Raw genomic sequence first — 23,597 nt, 5'->3', positions numbered from 1 at the left:
ACCATGTGCAAACAGATGTCACCAAAAAATGTAAGTGTATTTTCCCAAGGTTCCGTCTCATCACTCGCCAAGCTGGACCCTGGTGAATGGGATAGTGGTGGAGTCTTTAGTGGTAGACAGTAGGTTAAAACAAGCCCTTTTTTACCAGGGGGCTCAAGATTTTCATTTTCTCCTGGGAGGCTGAAGAGAGCTCAGCTGAGTGCAGAAAATGACCCCATCCAGGCAGGCGCCTGTCTAGACGACGTCAGTCTGTGTTTGTTCAGTGATTCCCTTGGAAATCATGACACGCTGGATGGTTTACCTTCGGTCACAGGAAGCTGGCTCTCAGGCTGCATTCCTTACTGCACTACTTCAGAGTCAGGTTAATCCCTAGGTGTTTACAGCCGTCACAGCGGCCAAAATTGTGAAGCATGCTTGGGAGAGAGTGATTGTTTTAACTTATTATATTACCTCCTTGAAAAATTATTTTGGACAGAGAAAAACCAATGCTTCTCTCTCTATCCAGTCGTGAGTAAAACTTTGGAGGGGAATGGAGGAGAGCTTTGAGGCTCTGTTTCAATTCTTTAGGCCTTGGATTGACACTACCTTTTGCACCCCACCCCTGCCTCTTTCACACGCCCTTCTAAGTCAGGCAGCTTCTCTGACTTTCTTCCTCAAATTGCTCTTCTGACCTGGGAAGTTGGAATAAGAAAATTAGTGTCTCATTACCCTAGAGGATATACTTTTTCTGAGGTTTTTGCCTATTGGACTGTGTCAGGCCAAGGAGAAGCCAGGAGCCTTTAATCAGAGCAGCTTTTGCTGCTAAAATCCGATCCAGAGACCAGCAGATTGGTTCTCTCTGTGGAGGGAAGCCAGGGAACCAGGGAGGCACGGATGGGGGCTCCCTGTGTCCATCCTTTCCTGCGTTCATCCTGGAGAGATGAACCTCTCTGTCAGAACCACGACTCTGTGATTGCCCCAGGGGCCCGTCTCCCCACGGCATGTGTGTTCTCCCCAGGGCCAGAGCCCAAGGAAGGTGGCACACGGGGCTGAGAAAAGGGCGTGTGAGTCCTGAAGGGTTTGGTCAGGATCACCTCAATGGGCTGTCTTCTTGGTCTGCAATTTACAGCTGCCCTCTGCTTCTCCAGGGCCAGGCAGGCTGGTTCTGAAAAGACCTGGCATTTTTGGGACAGTTGAGCAGGGTAACAGCCAGCTCTGGAAGCGTTTCAACCCATAAGGCTACCAGGCTGAGGGTGAGAGGCTTGGGTCACCCCATGCACCTAGAGAGTGCCGGGAATGCTAGAATATGGGTAGCATGAGGGAAGAGGAGGGAGAGGCCAGCAGGGCGAGAGGATTAGGAGAAGGCTTCCTGGCAGGGAGCCACACTCAGCTAACCAGGAAAAAGCCTTTGGCTAGGGGGCTGAGCCCCTGCAGGGGGTGGTGTGTCCCCCACGTCCAGCCTCTGTGGGACACGGGTACAGAAAGCCCACCTGGAGAGAGGGGGCAGTGAGTGCTGACAGGGGTTAGCTCTGATCACATCGGAGAGACCACCTGCGTCCTTTTGATGTCAGACTTTCCAAATCAGTCCACTTTCCCCCAAATATGTGCACTGTCAAGAGCAATGGAAAAGGGTCTGGACTTGATGAAATGTGGGGAGAGTCCTAGATCTGCCCCTCCCCAGCTGTGATCCTAAGAAACCCCTTTGCCCCCAGAGCCCTTTCCGCTTTCTGATTCCATTCTGCATTTCCTTCTCCACGTGGAGACGTCCCTGCTTACGTCTGTCCCTGCTCCCCTGCCCGGCAGTCTCAGTTTCTCCTGTCATTCTCCCCATCTCTCCCCGCCTCCACACACACGTGGCCACAGGAACCAGTAAGTTCACACTTGGGGGGCTGACTTTCTGTTGTCCTCAGGGAAATCCTGGTGAGGCCCCCTGAGCTATTGAGCTCTCTTGTGGCTTTGTAGGATGGAACTCAGACGCTGACACCCTGGAAGAAGGGTCTTTGGCTAGAAGAGTCTTTGGCTGGGGGCTCCAAGGCATGGAGTGTCAGCACCATGTGCATGGGGGACCCCAGAGATGATGAAGGCTTTGAGGAGAAGATACCTCCTCCAACTGTGCTTCTCCAACTCCAGGGAAGGTCACCCAGGCGCTTTTAGAAAGAAGCTAAGCTTTGGGGGACTTGACTGAATCCCACTTCCTCAACCCCAGCCACAGAACCCTGGCATTTATCAGAGAGCCTGAGATTCCACGCATGCATGTTCCAGGTCCTATGGGCTCAAGGCTTGCAGCTCTCTCTAAGTTTAGCTACGAGAAGCTGGCAGACACTATCCTACTTCGAAAAAGTGCTTCTCTACCCCCTAGAAATAATCCCATTGGCTGGAATTGTGAGTGTGAAATTGGAAGTAACCTTAGAGGTCATCTACTTTAACTTCACCTTATTTTACAAAAGATCAGGAAGCTGAGACCCAGAGAAAGAAATGGACTTTCAAGGCCACCCTGCTAGTTACTGATGGATGACAAGCCTAGTCTCCTGATTCTAATACTGTTTAGTTACATCATGCTGCCTTTGAAAGGTTGTGTGTCAGTCAGATCTCACGTTTGCTGCAGAAGATGACTAGTTTTCAAAGAGAAAACCGTGGGTTGGTCAAGATCAGTCCTGAGACCCCCAGCCTGTTTAACCCTTTTAAATAGGGCTGAAAGGTTAGAAAGGAAAGGGATGGGAAGAAGGCTGGGAGAGAAGGGGGAAGAGGAAGTCAGGAGGATGGAGAGAGCAGGGCAGAGAAGAACGTGCGTGGTGTCACTCCTCCGAAATGTCCTGGGGGCTCATTTCTGGCACAGTGACACCCATAGCTCCGTAGCAGCCTGAGCATCCTAACTAATCTGCCTCTGAAAGATTAGTTAACAGAAGATGAAGCCTGGATAACAGAGGAACCAGGCTTCATCTTCACGTGACTCACCCGGGGTTCCCTGAGACAACTCCAGTGGAATTAGTAAGAGCAGAATGTCCTGGGCTCTCTGAGAGCACCCTCCCCCCTTCCAAAGCCCAGACTTCTGTCTGATTTGCCTGCTTCTCTTCTGATGATGTCATTAAACATCCTGTGAGTGGCCGCAGTGAGCGGTTCTGTGGTAAACCCGCTGCAATTCAAGGCTGAGTTCTTTCCTGTCCTGAAGGGCACATCCATGTGAAAGAAAGGATGGGGCAGGACAGGGCTGGTGGCTTCTGGTTCCAGGAGGGAACTGTGCTCACGCTGCTGGTGCAGGGGTGGCATTCGATGGGACGGGGATTTGATGTGAAGCAAGTCTTTCTTAGAACACTTCCTTCCTTGTGATGTTCTTGGAAATTCTCAGTCTTCTGGGTTTCACCAGATGTTGGGTTAGCTGAAGCTTTGCGTTTCAGACCTCCAGAAGGTGGTGAGTGTTCCACAGTGGACCAGTCTGAGTTAGAAGAGGAGGCTTTAAGTTTTTCTGCCAAATGACTTCAAAGTTTAAAACCATAAACTGCCAGTCTTGTTCATCCAAATACAAAGAATCTCGCAAACTGCCAATATCAGTTGCCTCCTGGAAGGACAAGGAGATGGTTGAGGGATGAGGGTGGATAGGGAGCATTTTACTATAGAATCCTTTGTAGATTTTGAAACTATATAATGTTTTCATTGATAAAAAATTTGTTTTTAATTTAAAGAAACAGAAGAACAAGCATCTTGATAAAAAAGGGTTCTGTTTTTATTTTAAAGTGTGATCGTGAAGATTGAGAAAAACTTGATCATATATACAATACACTACCCTTCTTGGTTAGTACATCAGAGAACCAGAAGACCATGGGCTGTTTAATCCAATGACCATTGCACAATACATGCATACATCTTACAGATCAGGAAACTGAGGCCCAGAGAGAGACGGGACTGGCTGGCGTGGTCTGGTTTGGTTAGTGGCAGACTCGGAGCCAGAAAGGTCCAGGGTTCCTTCTTCTCCTCCCTGCTGCCTCTCGGGAATGCTGCCCACTGGGTTCCCCATGAATTGTGTTGGAGATAAATTTTTGGTGAGGATGTTTTCTAATGCCACCGCGGATATGCTGCCGCCATCCTCTGACTGTATCCCGGTTGCATTGCTATAGGTGATGGCAACTGCTGGGCACCTTGTACAAAACTGGAGAGGCGTGACAAGCTTCTTGCCAATGAAAGGCACAAAGATGACTGAGCATGTGGTCTCCTCTGAGAGCAGGCTATGTGTCCCATCGTGTCCCTTCCCGGAGCGAGGGCTGATGACATGGGATGGGGAGGGAAGTCCTACTAATACACGTGTGTGTCTCGTTACAGAGTCATCAGCTACGAGTGCTGTCCCGGATATGAGAAGGTCCCGGGAGAGAAGGGCTGTCCAGCAGGTGAATAAGCCTTGCCTGTTGGCATGGATGGAAAGGAAGGAGGGAGAGAGGAGCACCCATGTGATAGGCAGCAGAGTCTGAATGGGGGTCCAAGGGATGGGGCTCCATGACAGGGCCAGAGGATGGAAGCTGGAAACGGCGGGTTTCCTGCGCTGCTTCTTCCTGTACAAGCCGACTGCTTAACACGCTGGGGGAACAGACTCCGATCCTGACCTGCCTGTGCCCTCTGCACCAGGCACAGGCTCCTGGCCTTGCTGTCTCTGGCTGGGAGTGATTCTAAACACATCCAGCATTTCTCATTAGCCCTGCTGGAGAGTGGATGGTGTGGGCCTGGTCTCTGGCTGGGCTGGGAACACCAGGCCACCCCACCTCACTCTGTTGGAAGCCGTCCCAGTGGAGCTCATAGGGTCCCACGATGGCCATGCAGGTCCACAGACAACGTGGTACCTGTGAATTTCCTAGATCCTTTCCTTTAGTCCCACACACTCCTGGGGACTATACAGAGGAGGATTTTTTTGTTTGTTTTAACTTTGAAATCTTTGCTATTTCATTAGTTGAGAATGTGAGACTGAGACTTAAAAGGAAGGGGGTGATTTGGTTGGTGCCATGGTCACGAAGGGGGTGTGGTCCGTATGGGCTGGAGCCGCGGCCTTCCTGACTTAAGTGGCAGGGCGAGTGGGAAATGTGGGATGGGGAAGGAGATGACCTGGAAGGTGGGACCCAGCCTCTGGATCTTAGTTTCAGGCCCTTTAAAAGGAACACGAAGCTCCCTGTGTGAGGAGAAGGGCCTCCTGAGCTTCTGGCTATTTTCAGGAAATAACATTTTATTACTTATAAATACCTAAAGTACTTCCAAGATCTGTTTCATTCTGGTGGAGGCCATTAGGGAACCAGTTTGCAAAACAGCTAGATAGATCCGTAAGGCTAGCTTGTAGTTGGGATATCTGTTTCTGGTGTATGTTCCCACCTGTGTTATCTAAATGTCTATGAACAAAAGCTTTGCTCTGCTTTAGTTAAAAGTGATTAAGAATGACCAATCAGTTGAGTTCAAGTAGGGAGGCACTTGGCCTGTGGAGTTGTTCTAAGAAGCACGTGACCAGCCTTTTGGGCTCCCCGACAGCAGGCTGTCTCTGGCCTTTTCCAGCGGGTGTGCCATCCCATCTCAGACAAGGGTGTGGTCTGGTTGGAGGGGCATCCCACAGGCCATCCCCGCTCTGTCCTCTGCCCCTGCAGCCCTGCCGCTCTCCAACTTGTACGAGACCCTCGGAGTCGTTGGCGCTACCACCTCTCAGCTGTACACGGACCGCACGGAGAAGCTGAGGCCCGAGATGGAAGGTCCCGGCAGCTTCACCATCTTCGCCCCCAGCAACGAGGCCTGGGCTTCCTTGCCAGCTGTGAGATGACCTCCTTCTGCCCAGGGACCCGTACTGGGGATGCTCTTACTGAGGCTCCATAGTGATTTCCCATCGTCTCAGGAAATGTCTTCCTTAAGGCCTCAGATAAAGCCATGGCACTTGAGCTAAAATACGCCTCCCCCGGTGGCTTCCAATGACCCATCCATTTAAGTGTCCAGACAGACCTTGGTGCTCACGGGTGGGGGTCCTTGGCAGAATGGGGGTCCCCGGGGAACCTTTCCCAGGGCTGCAGGGACCCCTGTGTTGAACGTGGGACCTGCAGCCCCCTCACTGCCACACTGACCCTCCTCCTAGGAAGTACTGGACTCACTGGTGAGCAACGTTAACATCGAGCTGCTCAACGCCCTCCGCTACCACATGGTGGACAGACGGGTCCTGACGGACGAGCTGAAACATGGCATGGCCCTCACCTCCATGTACCAGAATTCCAACATCCAAATCCACCACTATCCCAATGGGGTAGGGAATCCCGCTTCCACAGCTCTGCCCTGTGCCCACCCTGAGCCCACGCCCGGTCCACGTGTGGGGCTGGCTTCTTGGGTGGTGTCCCGCAGGTGAGGTCAGCTGTGCATAGTCCTCTGCCTCCTGCACCTGCTTCTCCACCGCTCGTGGATGCCACATTCTGTCCTGTGTTTTCCCCGCCTGGGCCTTCGAGGCTGTGCCTCCGAGGTGTTAACTGCTCACGCTCGCTTCTTCTCTGGGCAGATCGTGACTGTCAACTGTGCCCGGCTGCTGAAAGCCGACCACCATGCGACCAATGGTGTGGTGCACCTCATCGATAAGGTCATCTCCACCATCTCCAACAACATCCAGCAGATCATCGAGATCGAGGACACCTTCGAGACCCTTCGGGTGAGGGACTGCCCCCGGGGAGGCCCAGCTGGGGACCCACCACCTCCCAAGAGGCCCTTCTTCTGCGGGAGGGGTGGAGGGTGTCTCCATATTTGTGGGCGCTTAGGTGACATGGAGCAAGTTCCTTGAAATGCCCATGAACATGGCGAGTCCGCTAATCAGGCTGTCAGCTTGACCCCAAGGAGACATCATAATTCTCTGCTGGGAACTTCCCCCTGCTGGTCTTCTCCTATGTACTTTCCTTGACTCCCCTGGGAAGCTCAGGGGTGGTGGCTGCAGCAGGACGGCTGCCTGGGCATGCTCTGTGGGTTCCAACGGTGGGAGGGCCCTTCCTCCCAGTTGCTGGTTCTCTCATGTGGGACTAGATAAATGGCCTTTCAGCCTGCATGATCTTCTGGACCACACGTCCCCACCATGGGACCCCTGATGTAGCCATACCCCTGTTTCCTTGGAGCCCTGACCATCAGAGAGGACACAAGTATAGACACAGACACGGAGTCTGGGATTTGGCTTCTGGCCTGGCTTCTGCCTGCCCTGGGGCCCCAGAACCCCTCTGGGGCTGTTCCTGCCCCCCTGCCCAGCAGGCATTTATCTTCCTACTGGGGTGGCAAATGGGCCTTCCTCTTGGCACCGGCTGCTCAGAGGAAGTTAGCACAGGCTGCCCTGTCAGGGTTTTTGCCCTGATTCAAGGAGAACTTCCTGACCACAAAGGATACCAAGTGGGCGTGGGATGGTTCTTCCCCTGGAGATCGCCAACACAGAGAGACAAACATCCCCGGGCTGGGCTGGCACTCAGGTGTCCTCAGGAAGTGGCTCTGGAGGGCCCTAGGGAACCTGCTCTCTAAGCTCTTCCCATGCTTTCCTTCTGGGTCACTCAAAGGTCAGGGGTCTGCAGGGGGACGATGTTCCCACAAAGTTGGTGGCACACCTTTTGATTAATAGCAGCTGATCCCCACTGAGTAACCTCCTCTTACTGTTCAGGTTTGGCACATAGTCCTTCTTTTCTTCTTCCCTTTGGCTCTTTCGAATGCCCACCTGTCCTTCTGCTAACACATACTCGTTAAGCACCTGCTACTTCCCAGGTGTGCTCTATGTGCCGGAGGAATAGAGGAGAACAAGACAAAGTTCTGTCCCCACTGGCAATGGTATTCTTCTGGGGGACACAGACAAGAAACAGACAAGGCAGTCACAGATCATGCTAAGTGCTGTGAAGTCAGGCAGTAAGTGGTGAGCAGAGGAGGCCCGTGGGGACTGGCTGGTCCGGGAAGGGTCTGTCTGGAAGAGGTGACCTTTCAGCCAAGGCCTAAATATTGGGAATGGCCAGTTATACAAGACACAGGGGCAAGAGCTAAGCTGGCAGAAGGCAGATCGAGAGTAAGGCTCAGAAGCAGGATGAGCAAGAAGGAGGCCTGCAGGGCTGAGTGAAGAGCACTAGGCAGCCAACAGGTGAGGTGGGAGTGGCCAGGCTGGTGAGGCCAGATCCTACGGGGCCTTGCAGACCCGGCGAGGAGTGTGTCTCGTCCTAGGAGCAGCAGGATGCTTTTAGAAGATCATTTTCCTGCTCTATAGAGAAGGGGTTATGTCATCCTTATGCTCACGGAGCCCACACAAATAATTATCGCCAATAACGATTGAATTGCACAACGAGAGAAGGACAGCAAGCTGTGCAAGGGTGTCTAATAGACTCATTTTCATCTGGGGGCAGGGGCAGGGGGTGGGCAACGCCAAGTTGACTACCTAGAGAAACGACATTTTCGTCAAGGCCCAAGGAACGAATAGGAGTCAGAGAAGCAAAGAAGCGGGGAAGGGCAGCGGGAACAGCAGGACAACAGCCCAGGGGTGGAAAGGAGGAAGGTAGAGCAGCAGCTAAGAGGTGGTCAGAGTGGGCGGAGCTCAGGCTGGCAAGGCTCCTGGAGGCCATGGGAAGAAGTAAGCCTTGGTTCAGCCTATCTTTTCATCCAGGGCTTCTACAGAAGTCTGGAGCCCTCCAGAGGAGCACTGGCGAGACCATGTGTGCCCAGAGCCTTCAGGGAACGCTGCCTCTTCTCCCCTCCCCACAGGCTGCCGTGGCTGCGTCGGGGCTCAACACCCTGCTCGAAGGTGATGGCCAGTACACACTCTTGGCCCCGACCAATGAGGCCTTCGAGAAAATCCCCGCTGAGACCTTGAACCGGATCCTGGGAGACCCAGAGGCCCTGAGAGGTGAGCACCCCTGGGCTTCTGCTGCTGCCTCATTGGAGTGGCCAGACTAAGCCCAAGGCCTGCTCTTGTCCAAGATAGACATGCTGCCTGCCATCCTGTCCTATTGCTCCCAACTGGCTGTGTCTCTGCAGAGGCCACAGCAGAACCCTGGTCAGAGGGGCGGGTGAGGAATCCAGCAGCCTTTTTCTAGGGACACAGCTGGGCTGAGGAGGGAGGTGGAGCTGGAGGTCCAAAGTAAGCTGTGGCCAGAGTCTGGAAGAATTAAAGGCCCAAATGATCAAAGCTAGAGTGAGGCTGCTGGAGTGGGCAGTAGCTTGGAGGTGTGGGGAGGGGGTGGCAGGTGCTGGCATCCTCAAAATGGAATCATCATGTTGACCCTTGAACTCTTCCTGTGTCTGGCCGGGGGCCTCAAGGATAATCCAAAATTACAATGAAAAACCCGAAACAGTCAACTCTTGACTCTTTATGGCTGGGTCCTTCCTCACCTTCTCAGTGAGCTGATAAGTTAGGAGGAGTATTGATTATTGCTGGAGGAGAGGGAAGGACCATGGGAGGGCACGTGAGGGAGATTAGGAGGGGAGGCCAGGCTCTGCCACCCCAGCTCCCCAACTCCAGGACCACTGAGATGCTGCCTGCGGGTCCCTGGGTCCCCTTCAAAGGCCCCAGGTCCCCTGTGCACTCCAACCCTGCAATCACACTTACTCCTCCCAGATATAATCCAGGGATGACTTCATTTCTTTTGAATCTATTTAAACCCACCTTCGAAATGCCTAATGCATTTCAGACACCCCATAAATGTAAAACGTTCTCCTTGCAGCTATGCAGGGATGGGAAAGGGCACATTTCTGAAAGCACAGATGGGGATCTATTATGTCCAGATATTGTGGTGCCAGGAACCCAGGCCGCAAAAGGGAACATGGTGCAATCAAGGAAGTTTAAACCTAGTTGGTGTAACAGGCTTAAAAACAGGTCATTGGGGATCTGATGTGCTGAGCGTAGTACTCAGAGATACTCCCAAGGTCATGGGGATGAGGGCAGGGATGGGCATCCGCAGCCTAAGGAGATGAGACTTGGGTGCATCGCAGCATTTTAGCTTTTTATTTAGAGCTGTTTTCCCCCTAAAACATGTTTTGTACGGAACACATTTTTATCTTTGTAGCTATCAGAACACCTTATTATAAAGTGAAAAAAACACCCCAAGTGTGTCCCTTTTGCACATCTGCCTTTTCCCACTTTAAGCTGTTTGCTCAAAGCGAGGGCCTTCTGTGTGGGGCTGCCACTGCAGGCTGGAGGGCAGGCGGCCACGCTCCACCTGACAGTCTCCTGGTTGCTAGCGGGTCGGCAGATGGACAAGAAGTCCCCGTTCGCAGACTGGCTTCCAGCCCTGGCCTGGCTCACCCTCTGAGGGGCCCTGGCAGGTCACCCACCTCCCCACCCCCGGCCTTCGGCTTCCTTCCCTGAGAAACTAAATCCCCAAGGCCTCATTCCCACAGCCGTCTTGCCGCCCTTTGTCTTCCCCACCAGCTGAATCGGGTCAGCACTGGCCTTCAAGGCCCTCAGCACTTCTGTGGGGCCTCAGAGCTTCCTCCTGCCTGTGACAGTGCGGTTTGGGTTCCCACACTCAGGACACATTGGAACTCGCCTCTGTGGTGAGCACACAAGACAAAGGGCCCCGGGGACCCTGGTGAGCGACAGTCCCGGAACAGCTCTGCCTGGCTGGGGCTGGGGCACGTCCCCTCCACTGCTCCTGCAGCCTCAGCACCCCCAGCCCCTGCCCTGTCCCTAAAGCAGCACTTGGGCAAGTAATTAAACGATTCTATTTATGATTTACGGGTGGGGTGAATGGGGCTGCAGAGACCATGTCTTACTTATCACCATCCCCAGCCTCTAAAGGGCCCTGGCAACTAAGTAGACCCTTGGGGTAAAATGAACAAAAACAAATAAAATGTATAAATAATTCAGAACTTTCATTTGCTACAGTTTTCATCTTTTCCTACCACACTTTACATTTTCATAAAGGTCAGTAGATAAAAAAAATCCCAAGGTAAACTCATTTGAGTTTTTCCCGTATCTGGGAAGTTCAGGTACAAATAAGAGAATTCACCCTGAAGTTCAGGTACTAAGAAGCTAATCACTAGCATTTGTTGGGCGTTTACTCTGTCGTCAGCCGCTGTGCTGGGTGCTTACATTCAGAGTTTCATGTCATCCTTACATCAGCCCTAGGAGATGAATGCTGTGATTATCTCCACTTGACCGATGAGGAAGTTGAGACCCAAAGAGGCTCAGTGACTCACCCAGGGTCCCAGAGCTGCTAAGTGGCCGAGCTGGGATTCAAACTCAGGTAGACAGCACAGAGCCCAACTAGTTTTAGAGGCTCGGAGGAGGAGAGGAAGAAGAGGATCCAGGCCACGTGGTACCCCAGGCTCGTCTGATTGTTAACCTCAGAGAGAAAGGAATCCTCCTAGCCGGGGCAGGTGGCGAACTGGCGCCTCAGGTCAGCCCGGCTGGCACTGACTTGACCTGTGTCCTGTTCGGCCCCCAGACCTGCTAAACAACCACATCCTGAAGTCGGCCATGTGTGCCGAAGCCATCGTGGCGGGGCTGTCCTTGGAGACCCTGGAGGGCACCACGCTGGAGGTGGGCTGCAGCGGGGACATGCTCACCATCAACGGGAAGCCCATCATCTCCAACAAAGACGTCGTGGCCACCAACGGTGTGATCCACTTCATCGATGAGCTGCTCATTCCAGACTCAGGTGATCCAGGCCTCGGGGGCCTTGGGCCTGCCGGCTCTGCTGTCCCCTGTGCCGTCCGTGGTGGCGTGGCTGGGGGAATTCGGGGATCTTGGGAGCCGCTTCCCTGTCTGCACCCAACTCACAGCCTTCCAGGAGAGACAGCCTGGGCACCTGGCAGGTTGCAGCCAGATTATGAAGAGTCTTGAGCTGCAGGCTTGGGAGTCCAGGCGTTACCTTGTGGGCAGCGGGGAGAGCCATTGGAGGTGTCTGGGGAGGGAGCGACTCAATCACAGAAGCCTTTCAGATCTGCCTGCACTGGTTGGGCACAGAGGGCCATTTGCTGACTTCAGAGCATTTGCTTTCTCAGTCATGCCCAAGGATCCCAGGGTTGCTGACCCAGGGAAAAATGACTGAATGGACTTTGGCTTGGGTCCCATTCAGCACCCTTGCCCCATCCTGGATTTCCAGGGAGTTCTACTGCTAATGAGTGAGGGAATTTCACAGGAAAAAAAAAAACCCAGAAGAAAACTTTCTGTGGGTGTGGTCACTGGCATTGTCAACTCTTCAGAAGCCATGACACAGACAAATGCTTTCTTCCTCCCCAGCATTGGACAGGACCCTGACCAAGGGCTGGGACAGAGGCCCTCTGCCCAAGTGAGTCTCACCTCACTTCCCCAACCGGTGAGGTTTTCTGGGTGACCATTCCCCTGATGACACAAACCCGCTGTGCCCCAGCAGTGTTTAGAGGGGTTGTTGACTCAAGAGATGACATTCCTGCTGATGTATGTCATGCTCTGGGATGGACGAATGATAAATGAAAACAGTACTTTTAACTTTTGAACCCACTTTCTCCTTCCTTATAGCCAAGACGCTGTTTGAGTTGGCTGCGGACTCCGATGTTTCCACAGCTGTCGACCTTTTCAGACAAGCTGGCCTTGGCACTCATCTCTCAGGAACTGAGCGATTGACTCTCCTGGCCCCCATGAATTCTGTCTTCAAAGGTATCGTGGGGAAGGCATCCCTGTGCGTTTGTCTCTGGGGGCAGCTGCCCCACCACTGTCACCTCCACAGCACCCTCCCCAATTTACAGCTCCCCGTGGACCATTCGTGCTTCCACCCAGCTCAGCCAAAAGCAGATGTGACTTCATCAGAAAGTGAAGAGGCTCTGCTATTTCATTTGGTAGAGCAGAGGATGCACGTGGCAGCCTTGTCCTCAGAATTTAAGAGTGTGCATCTGTTGGGAGAACAAAGCACTCCCTTGTCTTTTTATTTGTGGGGTCAGTTGCCAGTGTGATAGACAGGAGGTCAGAGTGAGGATACAGCTGAGCCATGGCCATGGGGAAGGCAGAGAAGGGCCAAGTTGTGTCTGTGCCTACCCCTCCCTCTTAGGGCAAAATTCCAAACACCCTTGATTATCTAGACATTTTTTTTTTAATTCTCAGAAGATGCCAGATATTAAGGAATATTGGCCGCCTTGCTTGATTTCTCAATTTCTATTTCCAAATGGAAGGAGGGACAGGCTTTCTGCTGCATTGTCTGGACCTGACCACGCCTTCTCTTGCAGATGGAACCCCTCCAATTGATGCCCGGATGAAGAATTTGCTTCTGAACCACATGATTAAAGATCAGCTGGCCTCCAAGTATCTGTACCACGGACAGATCCTAGAAACTCTGGGGGGCAAAAAACTGAGAGTTTTTGTTTACCGTAATGTAAGTTCTGGGTCCTAAATCATGCTCTTTCTTTTGTCTCAGCTCCAAGAAATGCAAGCTATATTAGTGTTAAAAAAAAAAAAAAAAGTGTTCAATAAGCAGGAGGTTGCCTGAGAACTGTTTTCTAATAAGGCAGGAAGGAATTTTAGAAAGAATATCTGATATCAAAGGATGGAAATGGGGGGCTTCCCTGGTGGCGCAATGGTTGAGAGTCCGCCTGCCGATGCAGGGGACGTGGGTTCGTGCCCCGGTCTGGGAAGATCCCACATGCCGCAGAGCGGCTGGGCCCGTGAGCCATGGCCGCTGAGCCTGCGCTTCCGGAGCCTGTGCTCCACAACGGGAGAGGCCACGACAGTGAGAGGCCCGCATACCATTAAAAAAAAAAAAAAAAAGGCAAAAGGAAGGATGGAAATGGGGGTCTTGCCAAAAGAGTCAAACCTCCTTTTCCGGAGGCCTTTGGGAATAAACTGAACACCTGTCTGGCCTGGCTGGGTAAGCAGCCATCCACCCTGAACCCAGAGTGATGAACGAAGGGAGGAGGGATGCAGGTTTTGCATTCTTCTTAGCTCCCGTGAAGAGAAGCCTTGCCTGAACTGACACTCAGCCCTCCTTGGTCCAAAAGCTTCTCTTCCCTCTTCTCCTGTTTCTTCTCTCTCTTCAAACCCAATAGTTACCCTGGAATATCAAATAGGAAGTACAACACAACATAGCCCTTGCTCGGGACCAGCCAGCACCAATTTGGCTAAAGAAGGTTGTCAATTTGTTAAATAAATAAATGAAGAGACTCGATCTCTTTATTTGATCATTGTCAATGGCCCTCTGGTGTCACGTGATAATCTCATTATGGGCCCTCTCTGTACATTTATTGGGGCCTCTATAGCTCTTCTTTCCTTAAGGAATGCCGTTTTTATTTTTTTCTTTCCTGGAGGAAACACATGCTTTTATCCTAGTCTTAACGCTGCAGCCCCGTATACATTCACTGATCTCTGCGGATGAAGCCATCAGCACATGCCCTGAAGAAATCGGGAGGCCCCTGCTTTGGGTTGGGGGGTAACCTGGCCTCTCTCTGCCCCTCTTTTGTACAGAGCCTGTGCATTGAGAACAGCTGCATCGCCGCCCACGACAAGAGGGGCAGGTACGGGACGCTGTTCACCATGGACCGGGTGCTGACGCCCCCAGTGGGCACCGTCATGGATGTGCTGAAGGGGGATAGTCGCTTCAGGTAACCGGCCCCATCCCAGGGCGGTGCTTCTGCAAGTGGCCGTGCTGGGGCAGGACGGTGGCCTCAGGTGTCTGTCGAGCTCCCCACTTCCTCGGGGCTCCAGTGAACACTGGCCGTGTGCCCGTGTGATCTCGCAAGCCAGGGATTTGGAAAGGACGAGGGTCACCTTGAAAACTTAGGTTGAGAAGAAGGGTCGCTTCTGGAAGTGTAACCCTCACACCCGTGGGAACAGGGAGGGGGCTGCACTTGTATTCCTGAAGGGCAAGGGAAACATCCTGCTCTCCTTTTAAAGTCCCAGGGAAGCTGAGAACACCCGGCTTTGCGCGCGTGATGAGTCTCACTCTGTGTAGTGTCTGCTTATTGCCCCCGAAGTTTCCTTCCTTCTCAGGCTCCTGATGTCCCTTTGTTTTCTTGCCTTGCTCTCTCCATTTCTGGTTTGCCCACTCACCACTGGGTGCTGTGACATCGAGCATTTCCTGTCACTGAATTCAGCCATCTGCACAAGAGCCTAGGAGACCGCCCACCCTCTGCCCCCACCCCCCACCCCCCGGAATCACATCCCTCAGGCCCTGGGGCTCAGTCAGTCTCTGGGTCAGCCATGGCACTGACCTCTCCCTACCTCCTTCCGCCTCTGGCCACTGACTTCTGGCTTTTAACTGAGCTTAGCATTTATGGAGAGAAGATGCAGACCGGAATCGTTCACTGTCTGTAGGAAAACCAGCAAGGGGTATGAATGCCAGTGCTCTGGGCTCCACCTACCCACAGCGGTGCGGTATTTGGGCAAATGACAACCCCCCCTCACACACAGACAGGGAGGTGACCTTTTCCGTGTATGTATCCACAGCATGCTGGTAGCCGCCATCCAGTCTGCAGGGCTGACCGAGACCCTCAACCGGGAAGGGGTCTACACGGTCTTCGCCCCTACCAATGAAGCCTTCCAAGCCTTGCCACCGGGAGAACTGAACAAACTCTTGGGTAAAGACCAACCTAAGTACATTTTTCAGCTTCTCTAAAGTAACTGTATCGGTCAGGGTTTCAGCAGGAAACAGTTGGCATATTATGAAGGGTTTGAGTGAGAGGAATTTAATGACAAGACTATGTGCAGAGGTGTGGGCAGGGTTAAGGAACCAGCAAAGGGTGATGGTACCCAGTGTGTACTGCTCCAGGCCTGGGGGTGCTGGGGGCAGGGGATGGTGGGGGGAGGCCCGGTCCAGGGAGACCCTAGGAGGAGGGGCATAGCACAGTGGCTAGAGCCACATGCAGCTGCTGTCAGAACCATGGCAAGGAGGCCACTAGATGCCTTGGCCTCCTTCAGCGGCCTCCTGGCAGCTGATCACAGGAGGGTGAGGGAGCCTGGATGATGCACTTCACGGTGGTCAGCTTCCCCGGGCAGTGAACAAGGCAGAGAAGAGTAGAAGGGAATTGAGGGTAGATGACAACCAGCCCAGTCAGCAAGGCATGGCTTCCCCTGCGGACCTGTGAGAACCTGCTCATGAAGCCATTTACCTGCATCACATGTACCTCGGGATGAAAGCTTTACCGAGAAGCTCATCAAGGCCCTGAGCAATTAAGTTGAGTATGTTTGAGAGACAATCTAGTGATGAAGAGCTTGGGCTCCCAGATTACCTGAAAGCAGACCAAACCCTGGCTCTGGCATTTACCAGCTGAGTGACCTCTTGCAGGTTGCTTAACCTCTCCGGGCCTCGGTTTTCCCATTAGTAAAATGGGGGTGGTAAGAGTACCTTGCTCAGAGTGTTAATAAGGATTAAATGAGCATTGCCCACAATGCTGGGCACACGTCCCCCATCGATAATGGGATAATGGCTATGATGGTGCGGAGGTAGGATGGGCCTGCGGTGTTTACTCTGACGCATGCCTGTGAATGACGCATCCACCCAGTGCAGAAAGGTGAGTCTGAGGAGGAGGAGGAAGGATCTTGGCTAAGCCTTGGGACCCAAATCGTCTACACCTCCCTTCCCGCTCTGGAGTACAGAACAAAAAGCTCGGGTAGCTGTGAACTGAATTTGTGTCCTGTTTAATTTTCCTTATTGGTAAATGAATGCCTGTGTCTGTGGTGCTGACGTAGGTTCCTGAGGAGAGGGGAGGCATTCATTCTGGACATAAACTTTCTATTCTCTCTCTGCTCAGGAGGAACGGAATATTCCCCAGGTGTCCCACGCCTGCTTGGCTTGCCTTTCATTTTCAGCTGTGCGAGAGCTGAGGGAGGGCTTGGGCAAAGTTCCCCCAACACGCCCTCCCTCAGGCCTGCGGGCAGGATTAGACCCCAGCACGCCTGGGGCATGGAGCCTGTCCCCCGTGTTAGAGGTCGATCCAGATGTTAGAGATCTCAGAAGAAGGAGACCCTTCCCATCCTGGGGGCTGGCTTGGCTCAGCACCTCCAGGCCATATTTTTTTATTTCTTTTTTTTTTTTTTTTTTTTTTTTTTTGCGGTACACGGGCCTCTCACTGCTGTGGCCTCTCTCGTTGTGGAGCACAGGCTCCGGACGCGCAGGCTCAGCGACCATGGCTCACGGGCCCAGCCGTTCCGCAGCATGTGGGATCCTCCCGGACCGGGGCACGAACCTGTGTCCCCTGCATCGGCAGGCGGACTCTCAACCACTGCGCCACCAGGGAAGCCCCTGGCCATATTTTGGTGGAAGGGAAACTCTTGCCAGCTCCAAGCTGTGGATGTTTGGAAATCCCTTTGTACCTGGTGGCTCCATCCCATGGCACTCATGTGGATTCATCCATAACCAAGTGAACTCCCCAAAATACTTTAAAGCTTCCTCTGTTCTCAGTTTCAACTTGCTGGAAATAGCCGTCCATAAGCCCTGGGGATACCCAGCCATTTGGCTGGTAACATGAGTATCAGGGGCAGCCTCGATACAGAGGAGAGGGCAGCTGGCAGCCTTAAGATTGCCTCCCACACTTAATTTGGGGACTGCCTGTTCACCTTTATGAGCAATTGGCTGCTTTCCCCAGTGGGCGGAGGAGCTGATGTGGGCCAGAAGGAATGCTGAGACGTGACGAGGAGGGACACTGTGGAGGGATCCCCCCTTCGGCCCTGACCTCATTGGCTCCATAGCTCCTCCAGACCGCAGCTGTCGACTCTTTTAAGTTCTCCCTTCAGGAAAAAGCCGTCTCAAAAATATGCATTTGAGGGCAGAATGTAAATATTTCACTACTGTGTTATAACTATTGGGAGCCATGCTGATGATGAAATGTCTCAGATGCCAGTGCTGGAAAGGCCCCTGGCTTTCCAAGCAAATATTTAGTCATGGAAACATGAGTCATACTCACAGAAGAGTATAGATTAACTCCTTCTCAGCATCACAGAAGCGTGTACTTAACCTAGCAACCCATCCAGTGCACAGGTAGAGTCATGGCCGTGGTCATATGCCTTGTTCCCCTGACCATTATGCTCATGGTGGGTCGGAGGGCTGAGCACACAGTAGGTGCTGAATAAGTGCTTATTACCTGGGCAGGGGTTCCTCCATCTCGGGAGTGACTGCTTACATCTTCTGCTTTGGGCCCTCCCTGACCACACCAGTTACCAGCCTTAGGATTAACTCTGCTTTCTTTTCCCACAAACATGCAGGCAATGCCAAGGAGCTTGCCAACCTCCTGAAATACCATGTTGGCGATGAAATCCTGGTTAGTGGAGGCATCGGGGCCCTGGTGCGGCTGAAGTCTCTCCAAGGCGACAAGTTGGAAGTCAGCTCGGTGAGTACGTTTAACAATTAAAAGGCTGGCCGTGCCCTACCACTGGGATTTAGGGCACATCTCGTCCCTAGGATGGCATTAGACACACACTCCGTGTTTAAGAAGCATCTTGAATCTCTGAGTGCATTTTGAAAGAAAAGAGAAGAAAAAAGGAAAGAAAAGGGAAAAAAAAAAGGAGGGGCTTCCCTGGTGGCTCAGTGGTTGAGAGTCTGCCTGCTGATGCAGGGGACACAGGTTCGTGCCCCGGTCCGGGAGGATCTCACATGGCGTGGAGCGGCTGGGTCCGTGAGCCATGGCCGCTGAGCCTGCGCGTCCGGAGCCTGTGCTCCACAACGGGGGAGGCCACAATAGTGAGAGGCCCGCGTACCGCAAAAAAAAAAAAAAAAAGAAAAAAGGAAAGGAAAAGAAAAAGAATCTTCAGGGAAATCAAGGGAGATTGTGGTTAGACCAGAATAAGAACTTCCAGATCTGCAGGGGAATAAAGCATCTGACTGGCATCTGGGAGAAGCTATTAAATCTCCCTTTCCTTAAGGAAATGATAGTTACTTACAAGTCTTGAAAGATCAATTCCCAATCCCCTTCCCACTCTATCCCCCCCAAGTCCAGGGGTTCACTGAGCTGTACCATGAACCAGACCAGGAGGCTTTTTCTTCTGACGCTTGTTCTGTGAACCTTCCCTTACTCAGCACATTCCACTTTGGAGGTGCCTCCGATGGTCCCTACCTTGAAGAGAGGGAACAGATAGGCAGCCCAGCTCTGCAAAGCTGCCTGTGGCCTCCCTGGCTGTACCAGCCAAGGCCACTGACACCCCGTGGAGGGACCACCCTTGCAGCATGTGGCTGGCTCAGCTTCTCCCTCCGCCTCTCTCCTGGCCTCCAGCCATCCCTGTGCTCATCAGCTTCTCCCGGGAGCACAGGAAGGCAGGCAGGGATGGCATGACTTGTTTGACTTCTGCAGGTCACCTGAGAATCTCCCAGCTCCTAGTCTGGGGTGTCAGGGTCCTGTCGGTCTCAGGCTCCAGTTCCCCCTTCCCCCTTGGGTCGTTCAGGAAAGCCTGAGACAGATTTACCCTATGAGAAACTCTGAAGCCAGGCATGGAGGAAAAGTAGAAAGAGCCCTTCACCCAGAGCTGGACGCCTGGCTTCTGTTCCCAGCTGTCCCACTTGCTCAGCTTAAAGGAGGCCATAATATCGACCTCCTCACCACGCACTGCTGTGAGGATAAGAGAATCACACAAAAGAGCACTTTGTAAATTGCAACATGCTGGGTCCACACAGGGATTAAATTGAGTCTACCAGACCAAAGGTCTGTAGCTGACAGGGTCTGTCTGTTCCAGTCACCAGAGTATCTTCAGCACTTAGCACAGGATCTGGCATCCAGAAGTGCTCAGTAAACATTTGCTAGGTTTAAGAATGGATAAGGTGCTTGGTGTTCAACAATTATTGTCTCTTTTTCTCCCAGAAAAACAACATGGTGAATGTCAATAAGGAACCTGTTACTGAAGTTGACATCATGGCCACCAATGGCGTGGTCCACGCCATCTCCAGTGTCCTGCAGCCTCCGGGTAAGGCCCTAAAGAACCACATCCCCACTCATCCTGCTGCTGGCCCTTCTCGACACACAGCCGTTGGTGCTCTATAGAAACCCTGCTGTAAGCAAAGATGAGAATGATGTGGGATGTGTGGACTGAGCATCTGTGGATGGCATTGCTGGGTCTGGTTGAAAAGTAACTTAGGAACTCTTGGTTCAAATGCACTACACCCAGTAACTCAAGGACAGATTTCTCTTTGCTGAATTGCCTGGCTGTCCTAGCCCTGTTCGAACAGAGCCCAGTTGTTTGTTACATGTGAATGCTGTGAACATGGGTCAAAGCACCCCTCCTGCAGCATCCCGCCCTGGGTGAGCTCTCTTTACCTCCAGCAAAGCTGCACTGGAGCCTAGTCTCTCTCCTCAACCTGTGCATTCACCTTTCTTTGAGCTCTCTCCCCACGGGCCAAATTCCACCACGAGTTATGGAAAGTTATAAAGGAAAACTTCATCTGAGAATGTGAGCCAGAAAACCCAACAGTGCCCCCTCAGTCCTGGTGGTTATGAATGACTCGCTAATCATTTCTCTCTCATTGAAGCTGCCTTTCCTTTTATCTGCAGCCAACAGACCTCAGGAACGGGGGGACGAGCTCGCAGACTCTGCGCTTGAAATCTTCAAACAGGCGTCTGCGTTCTCCAGGGTAAGATGCCTGCTTACGCTGGCCCCTGCCCTGAACAGCCTTGGGTCCTGTATGTACTTGGGCTCATGGAGGGGACTCTCCTGTCTTCCTTGGCTGTCCTCCCAGGGCTCTCCCATAATTTCTCTCCACTCCCATGGGGGCATCCTTAGCCTTGGCCTGTGTGGAGTTCGGAGCAAAGAACCCAGGCATCCCCGGCTTCCTTTGTGGGCGACAGCCGAGGCCTTCCAAGCGAGGCCTCTGAGCCTCAGTGCGTGGGGAAGCCGTAGCTGGTGAGAACAGACACAGCTCTGGAATCCAGCTGACTGAGAAGGGCACTCCATCTTGAGTTTTCCTTACAGCGGACTGGCCTGCCCTGAGCCTGGGCTCTGAGTCACTCTTCTGTTTTCCGTGATGCAGCCCGCCATGGCCAGTGCTGGGGCCCTGCTGGGCAGAGGTGTGGGTGCTGGATCCAGGGCCCTCTGTGTGTGGGGAACCTCCCTTCCTTGCCTCAGCCCCACCTCCCTCTCAGAACCTCTTGGACTTTCTGTGCTTCTCTTCCTGTTCCCCAGCTTGCCCAGGGCCCAGGGTTCCCACTCAGGCTCCCCTCAGGTCAGGTGGAGCCCCTTGGGAATACGGGTCATGTTACAGAAGGTTTGCATTCCCACAGAAGAGCCTGCAGGAGGTAGTCTTAAACCCAGAGGTATGGAGCTGGAATACGTTCCTTTACTTTTGGACATAGGGCTCTCCTTCGCGCCCCTTGAGGAGGGTTCTTGGCCCAGAGTTCCTATTCCTGAAAGCCACCCCCTGTGCGGTCCCAGCCCCGCAAGCTCCAGCTGATAGTCTGGGGGGAAGCCTGACTTTGGGGCATCCCAGGAATGTCTGCCTCAGAGTCCCCTTGGTTGGGGCTAGCACATCATCACTTGGGGCTGCCACGACTGACTGAGTGGCTCCCAGGGGCCCAGCAGTTCCACATTCCCCTTCCTCTTCCTCATTCCCACCATTTTTTTTTTTAAGATGTTGGGGGTAGGAGTTTATTAATTAATTAATTTATTTTTGCTGTGTTGGGTCTTTGTTTCTGTGCGAGGGCTTTCTCTAGTTGCGGCGAGCGGGGGCCACTCTTCATCGCGGTGCGCGAGCCTCTCACTATCGCGGCCTCTCTTGTTGCGGAGCACAGGCTCTGGACACGCAGGCTCAGTAGTTGTGGCTCACGGGCCTAGTCGCTCCGCGGCATGTGGGATCCTCCCAGACCAGGGCTCAAACCCATGTCCCCTGCATTAGCAGGCAGATTCTCAACCACTGCGCTACCAGGGAAACCCCCATCCCCACCATTTTTTTCTGAGCAAGGATGGCAATGGGCAAAGCCACTGCCATGAGCAGGTGTAGGTATTACATCCACTAGAAAACTTGACACCTTGTGTTTTCTTTCAGGCTACCCAGAGCTCTGTGAAACTAGGTAAGTCTGGTCTGGGTTTGAAGTCCTTGTAGACTTGTTTGGGTCTTACCCCTAGGCAGGCCCAAACCTGCCATCTGCTGTCTATAGCTAAGAACATCATGGTGCAATGAAACATGGCCTTTGGGGTCAGACACAGAACACGTAGTTTCCTTCTCCCTAAGATGGAGATAATAAGAGTGCCAACCTTTTTAGGGTTGATATGAGTTTTTAGGTTTGAGAACCTGGGAATATTGCACAGGGGCTTGGCAGGAGCCCATGATGAGGTCGTGGCCCCAAGCTGGTAGACGTAGAAAATCCCAGTTCAGAACATCACTGAGTTAGATACGAAGTTTCACAAGCCAGAAAGCATCTGCTCTGTGCAGGAGAGGATGGCAGAAGAAGGCTGCTTGGCCCTCGTGCTCGTGATTCTGACAGTATCCTAGACAGACATGGGAAGCCTGCACCTTTTTCACCTTTCAAACCTCTCTCTTTCAGCCCCTGTCTATCAGCGGTTATTAGAGAGGATGAAGCATTAGTGCAAAGGACCGCAGGAGGAATGCATTTCGGCAGCTCCCCACCAACTTCTCTCAGTTTGCCAAAGAGACTGAATGTTTTTGAAACCAAATATCGCAGTTCAATGTACCTGGGCCATAATGTACACCGTAATGAGATCTGAGCCTTGGGAGGGTGGAGGGAGGAGGGAGAGAGAGAGACTTTTTAATTTTTTCCCCCTAAACGTGACTGTTAGCCCATTGCATGCAGAGACCTGGATGTCACTGCCTGACATTCACTTCCAGGCAGGACCTGTCCCAAATGTGGAACTTCCTGCCTATGCTACTTACTCTGGAAAAGGGAGCCAAAGTTTCTGAAGCTCACAAAACATGAATCAAGCAATCCAGCATCATGGGGGTGTCGTGGCACTGTTTTTGTAAAGCTCTTTCACAGTTGGAGAAATAGAAATGGCATCTTATAAGCTATGAGTTGAACTGCTGTGTCAAATATTTCTTGCACCTGCATGTGGCTTGGACCCTTCTGTCCAGGTAGAAAAGAGAGGGTAGGTAGAGAACCCAGAGCTCAGGATTCCCCGGTTGTGGTAGAGACATGGTGTGTCTAATAATAAAACCAAAGAAACGTGTGCCGCTGTGGATGGGAACTGTGTGCTGGCTTGGGTATTTTACAGGGTTGGGTTTCTGTTTCTTGGGGCTGTGATGTGCCTTCCACGGGAATTCCACCAGGAGCAGCTAGGCAAGAAGCCCTGAGGGATGGTCTGTAGGGATGACCATAGCATTAGCTTCGTAGGTCCATTGCGAGGATGAAGGGACATGATTCTTGTAAAGCACTCGGCACAGCATTAAGTATCCTTATTCTTATCACGCTGTCTGGAGCTGCTCAGGATCAGTGCAGCTGAGAGCCTTTTTTTAGTGTCTTTCCCACAGGCAGCCCACTTTCCTGGAGACTGGGATGCCCCGCCTTCCCCCACATCACTGCCAAAGCTCACTTAGGGGACCAACTACCCAAAGATGGTGCTGCCGGGAATAGAGCAGTGGCGCAGCACTAGAATAGAGCAGCCCCTCCCTCGTGTGGCTTCCGGTCTGGGGAAAGACAGCCGTTAACACGGCATCCAATACAATCGTTCATCCATCCATTCCTCAGATGTGAGTGTTAGGCCCTGGGGAGCAGACATGGCCCTGTTCTCATGGGGAAGAGACTCATTCGTCAGCTAATGGCAGTGCTGCCTGCCC

General features: G+C 52.6%; 1 protein-coding gene across 1 annotated transcript in view; it reads left to right on the top strand.

Annotated features, from left to right (window-relative positions):
• The window catches only part of TGFBI (transforming growth factor beta induced), a gene marked incomplete at its 5' end in the record, with an annotated part of 31,160 nt that extends 8,170 nt beyond the window's left edge, over positions 1–22,990 (top strand). Inside the window, 15 exons of the mRNA XM_079703786.1 lie at positions 4,294–4,358; positions 5,592–5,752; positions 6,068–6,232; positions 6,479–6,625; positions 8,686–8,827; positions 11,370–11,582; positions 12,425–12,562; positions 13,126–13,271; positions 14,357–14,493; positions 15,338–15,468; positions 18,092–18,216; positions 19,678–19,780; positions 20,365–20,444; positions 21,852–21,876; positions 22,351–22,990. Coding sequence (XP_079559912.1) covers positions 4,294–4,358; positions 5,592–5,752; positions 6,068–6,232; positions 6,479–6,625; positions 8,686–8,827; positions 11,370–11,582; positions 12,425–12,562; positions 13,126–13,271; positions 14,357–14,493; positions 15,338–15,468; positions 18,092–18,216; positions 19,678–19,780; positions 20,365–20,444; positions 21,852–21,876; positions 22,351–22,391 — 1,819 coding nt within the window. The 3' untranslated portion in view covers positions 22,392–22,990. The remainder of the gene's footprint in view (positions 1–4,293; positions 4,359–5,591; positions 5,753–6,067; positions 6,233–6,478; positions 6,626–8,685; positions 8,828–11,369; positions 11,583–12,424; positions 12,563–13,125; positions 13,272–14,356; positions 14,494–15,337; positions 15,469–18,091; positions 18,217–19,677; positions 19,781–20,364; positions 20,445–21,851; positions 21,877–22,350) is intronic.
• Positions 22,991–23,597: the final 607 nt, after the last annotated feature.

The sequence above is a fragment of the Hyperoodon ampullatus genome, assembly GCF_949752795.1.
Source record: "Hyperoodon ampullatus genome assembly, chromosome: 4".
NCBI lineage: Eukaryota > Metazoa > Chordata > Mammalia > Artiodactyla > Ziphiidae > Hyperoodon > Hyperoodon ampullatus.
This window is presented reverse-complemented; position numbering and strand designations above follow the sequence as displayed.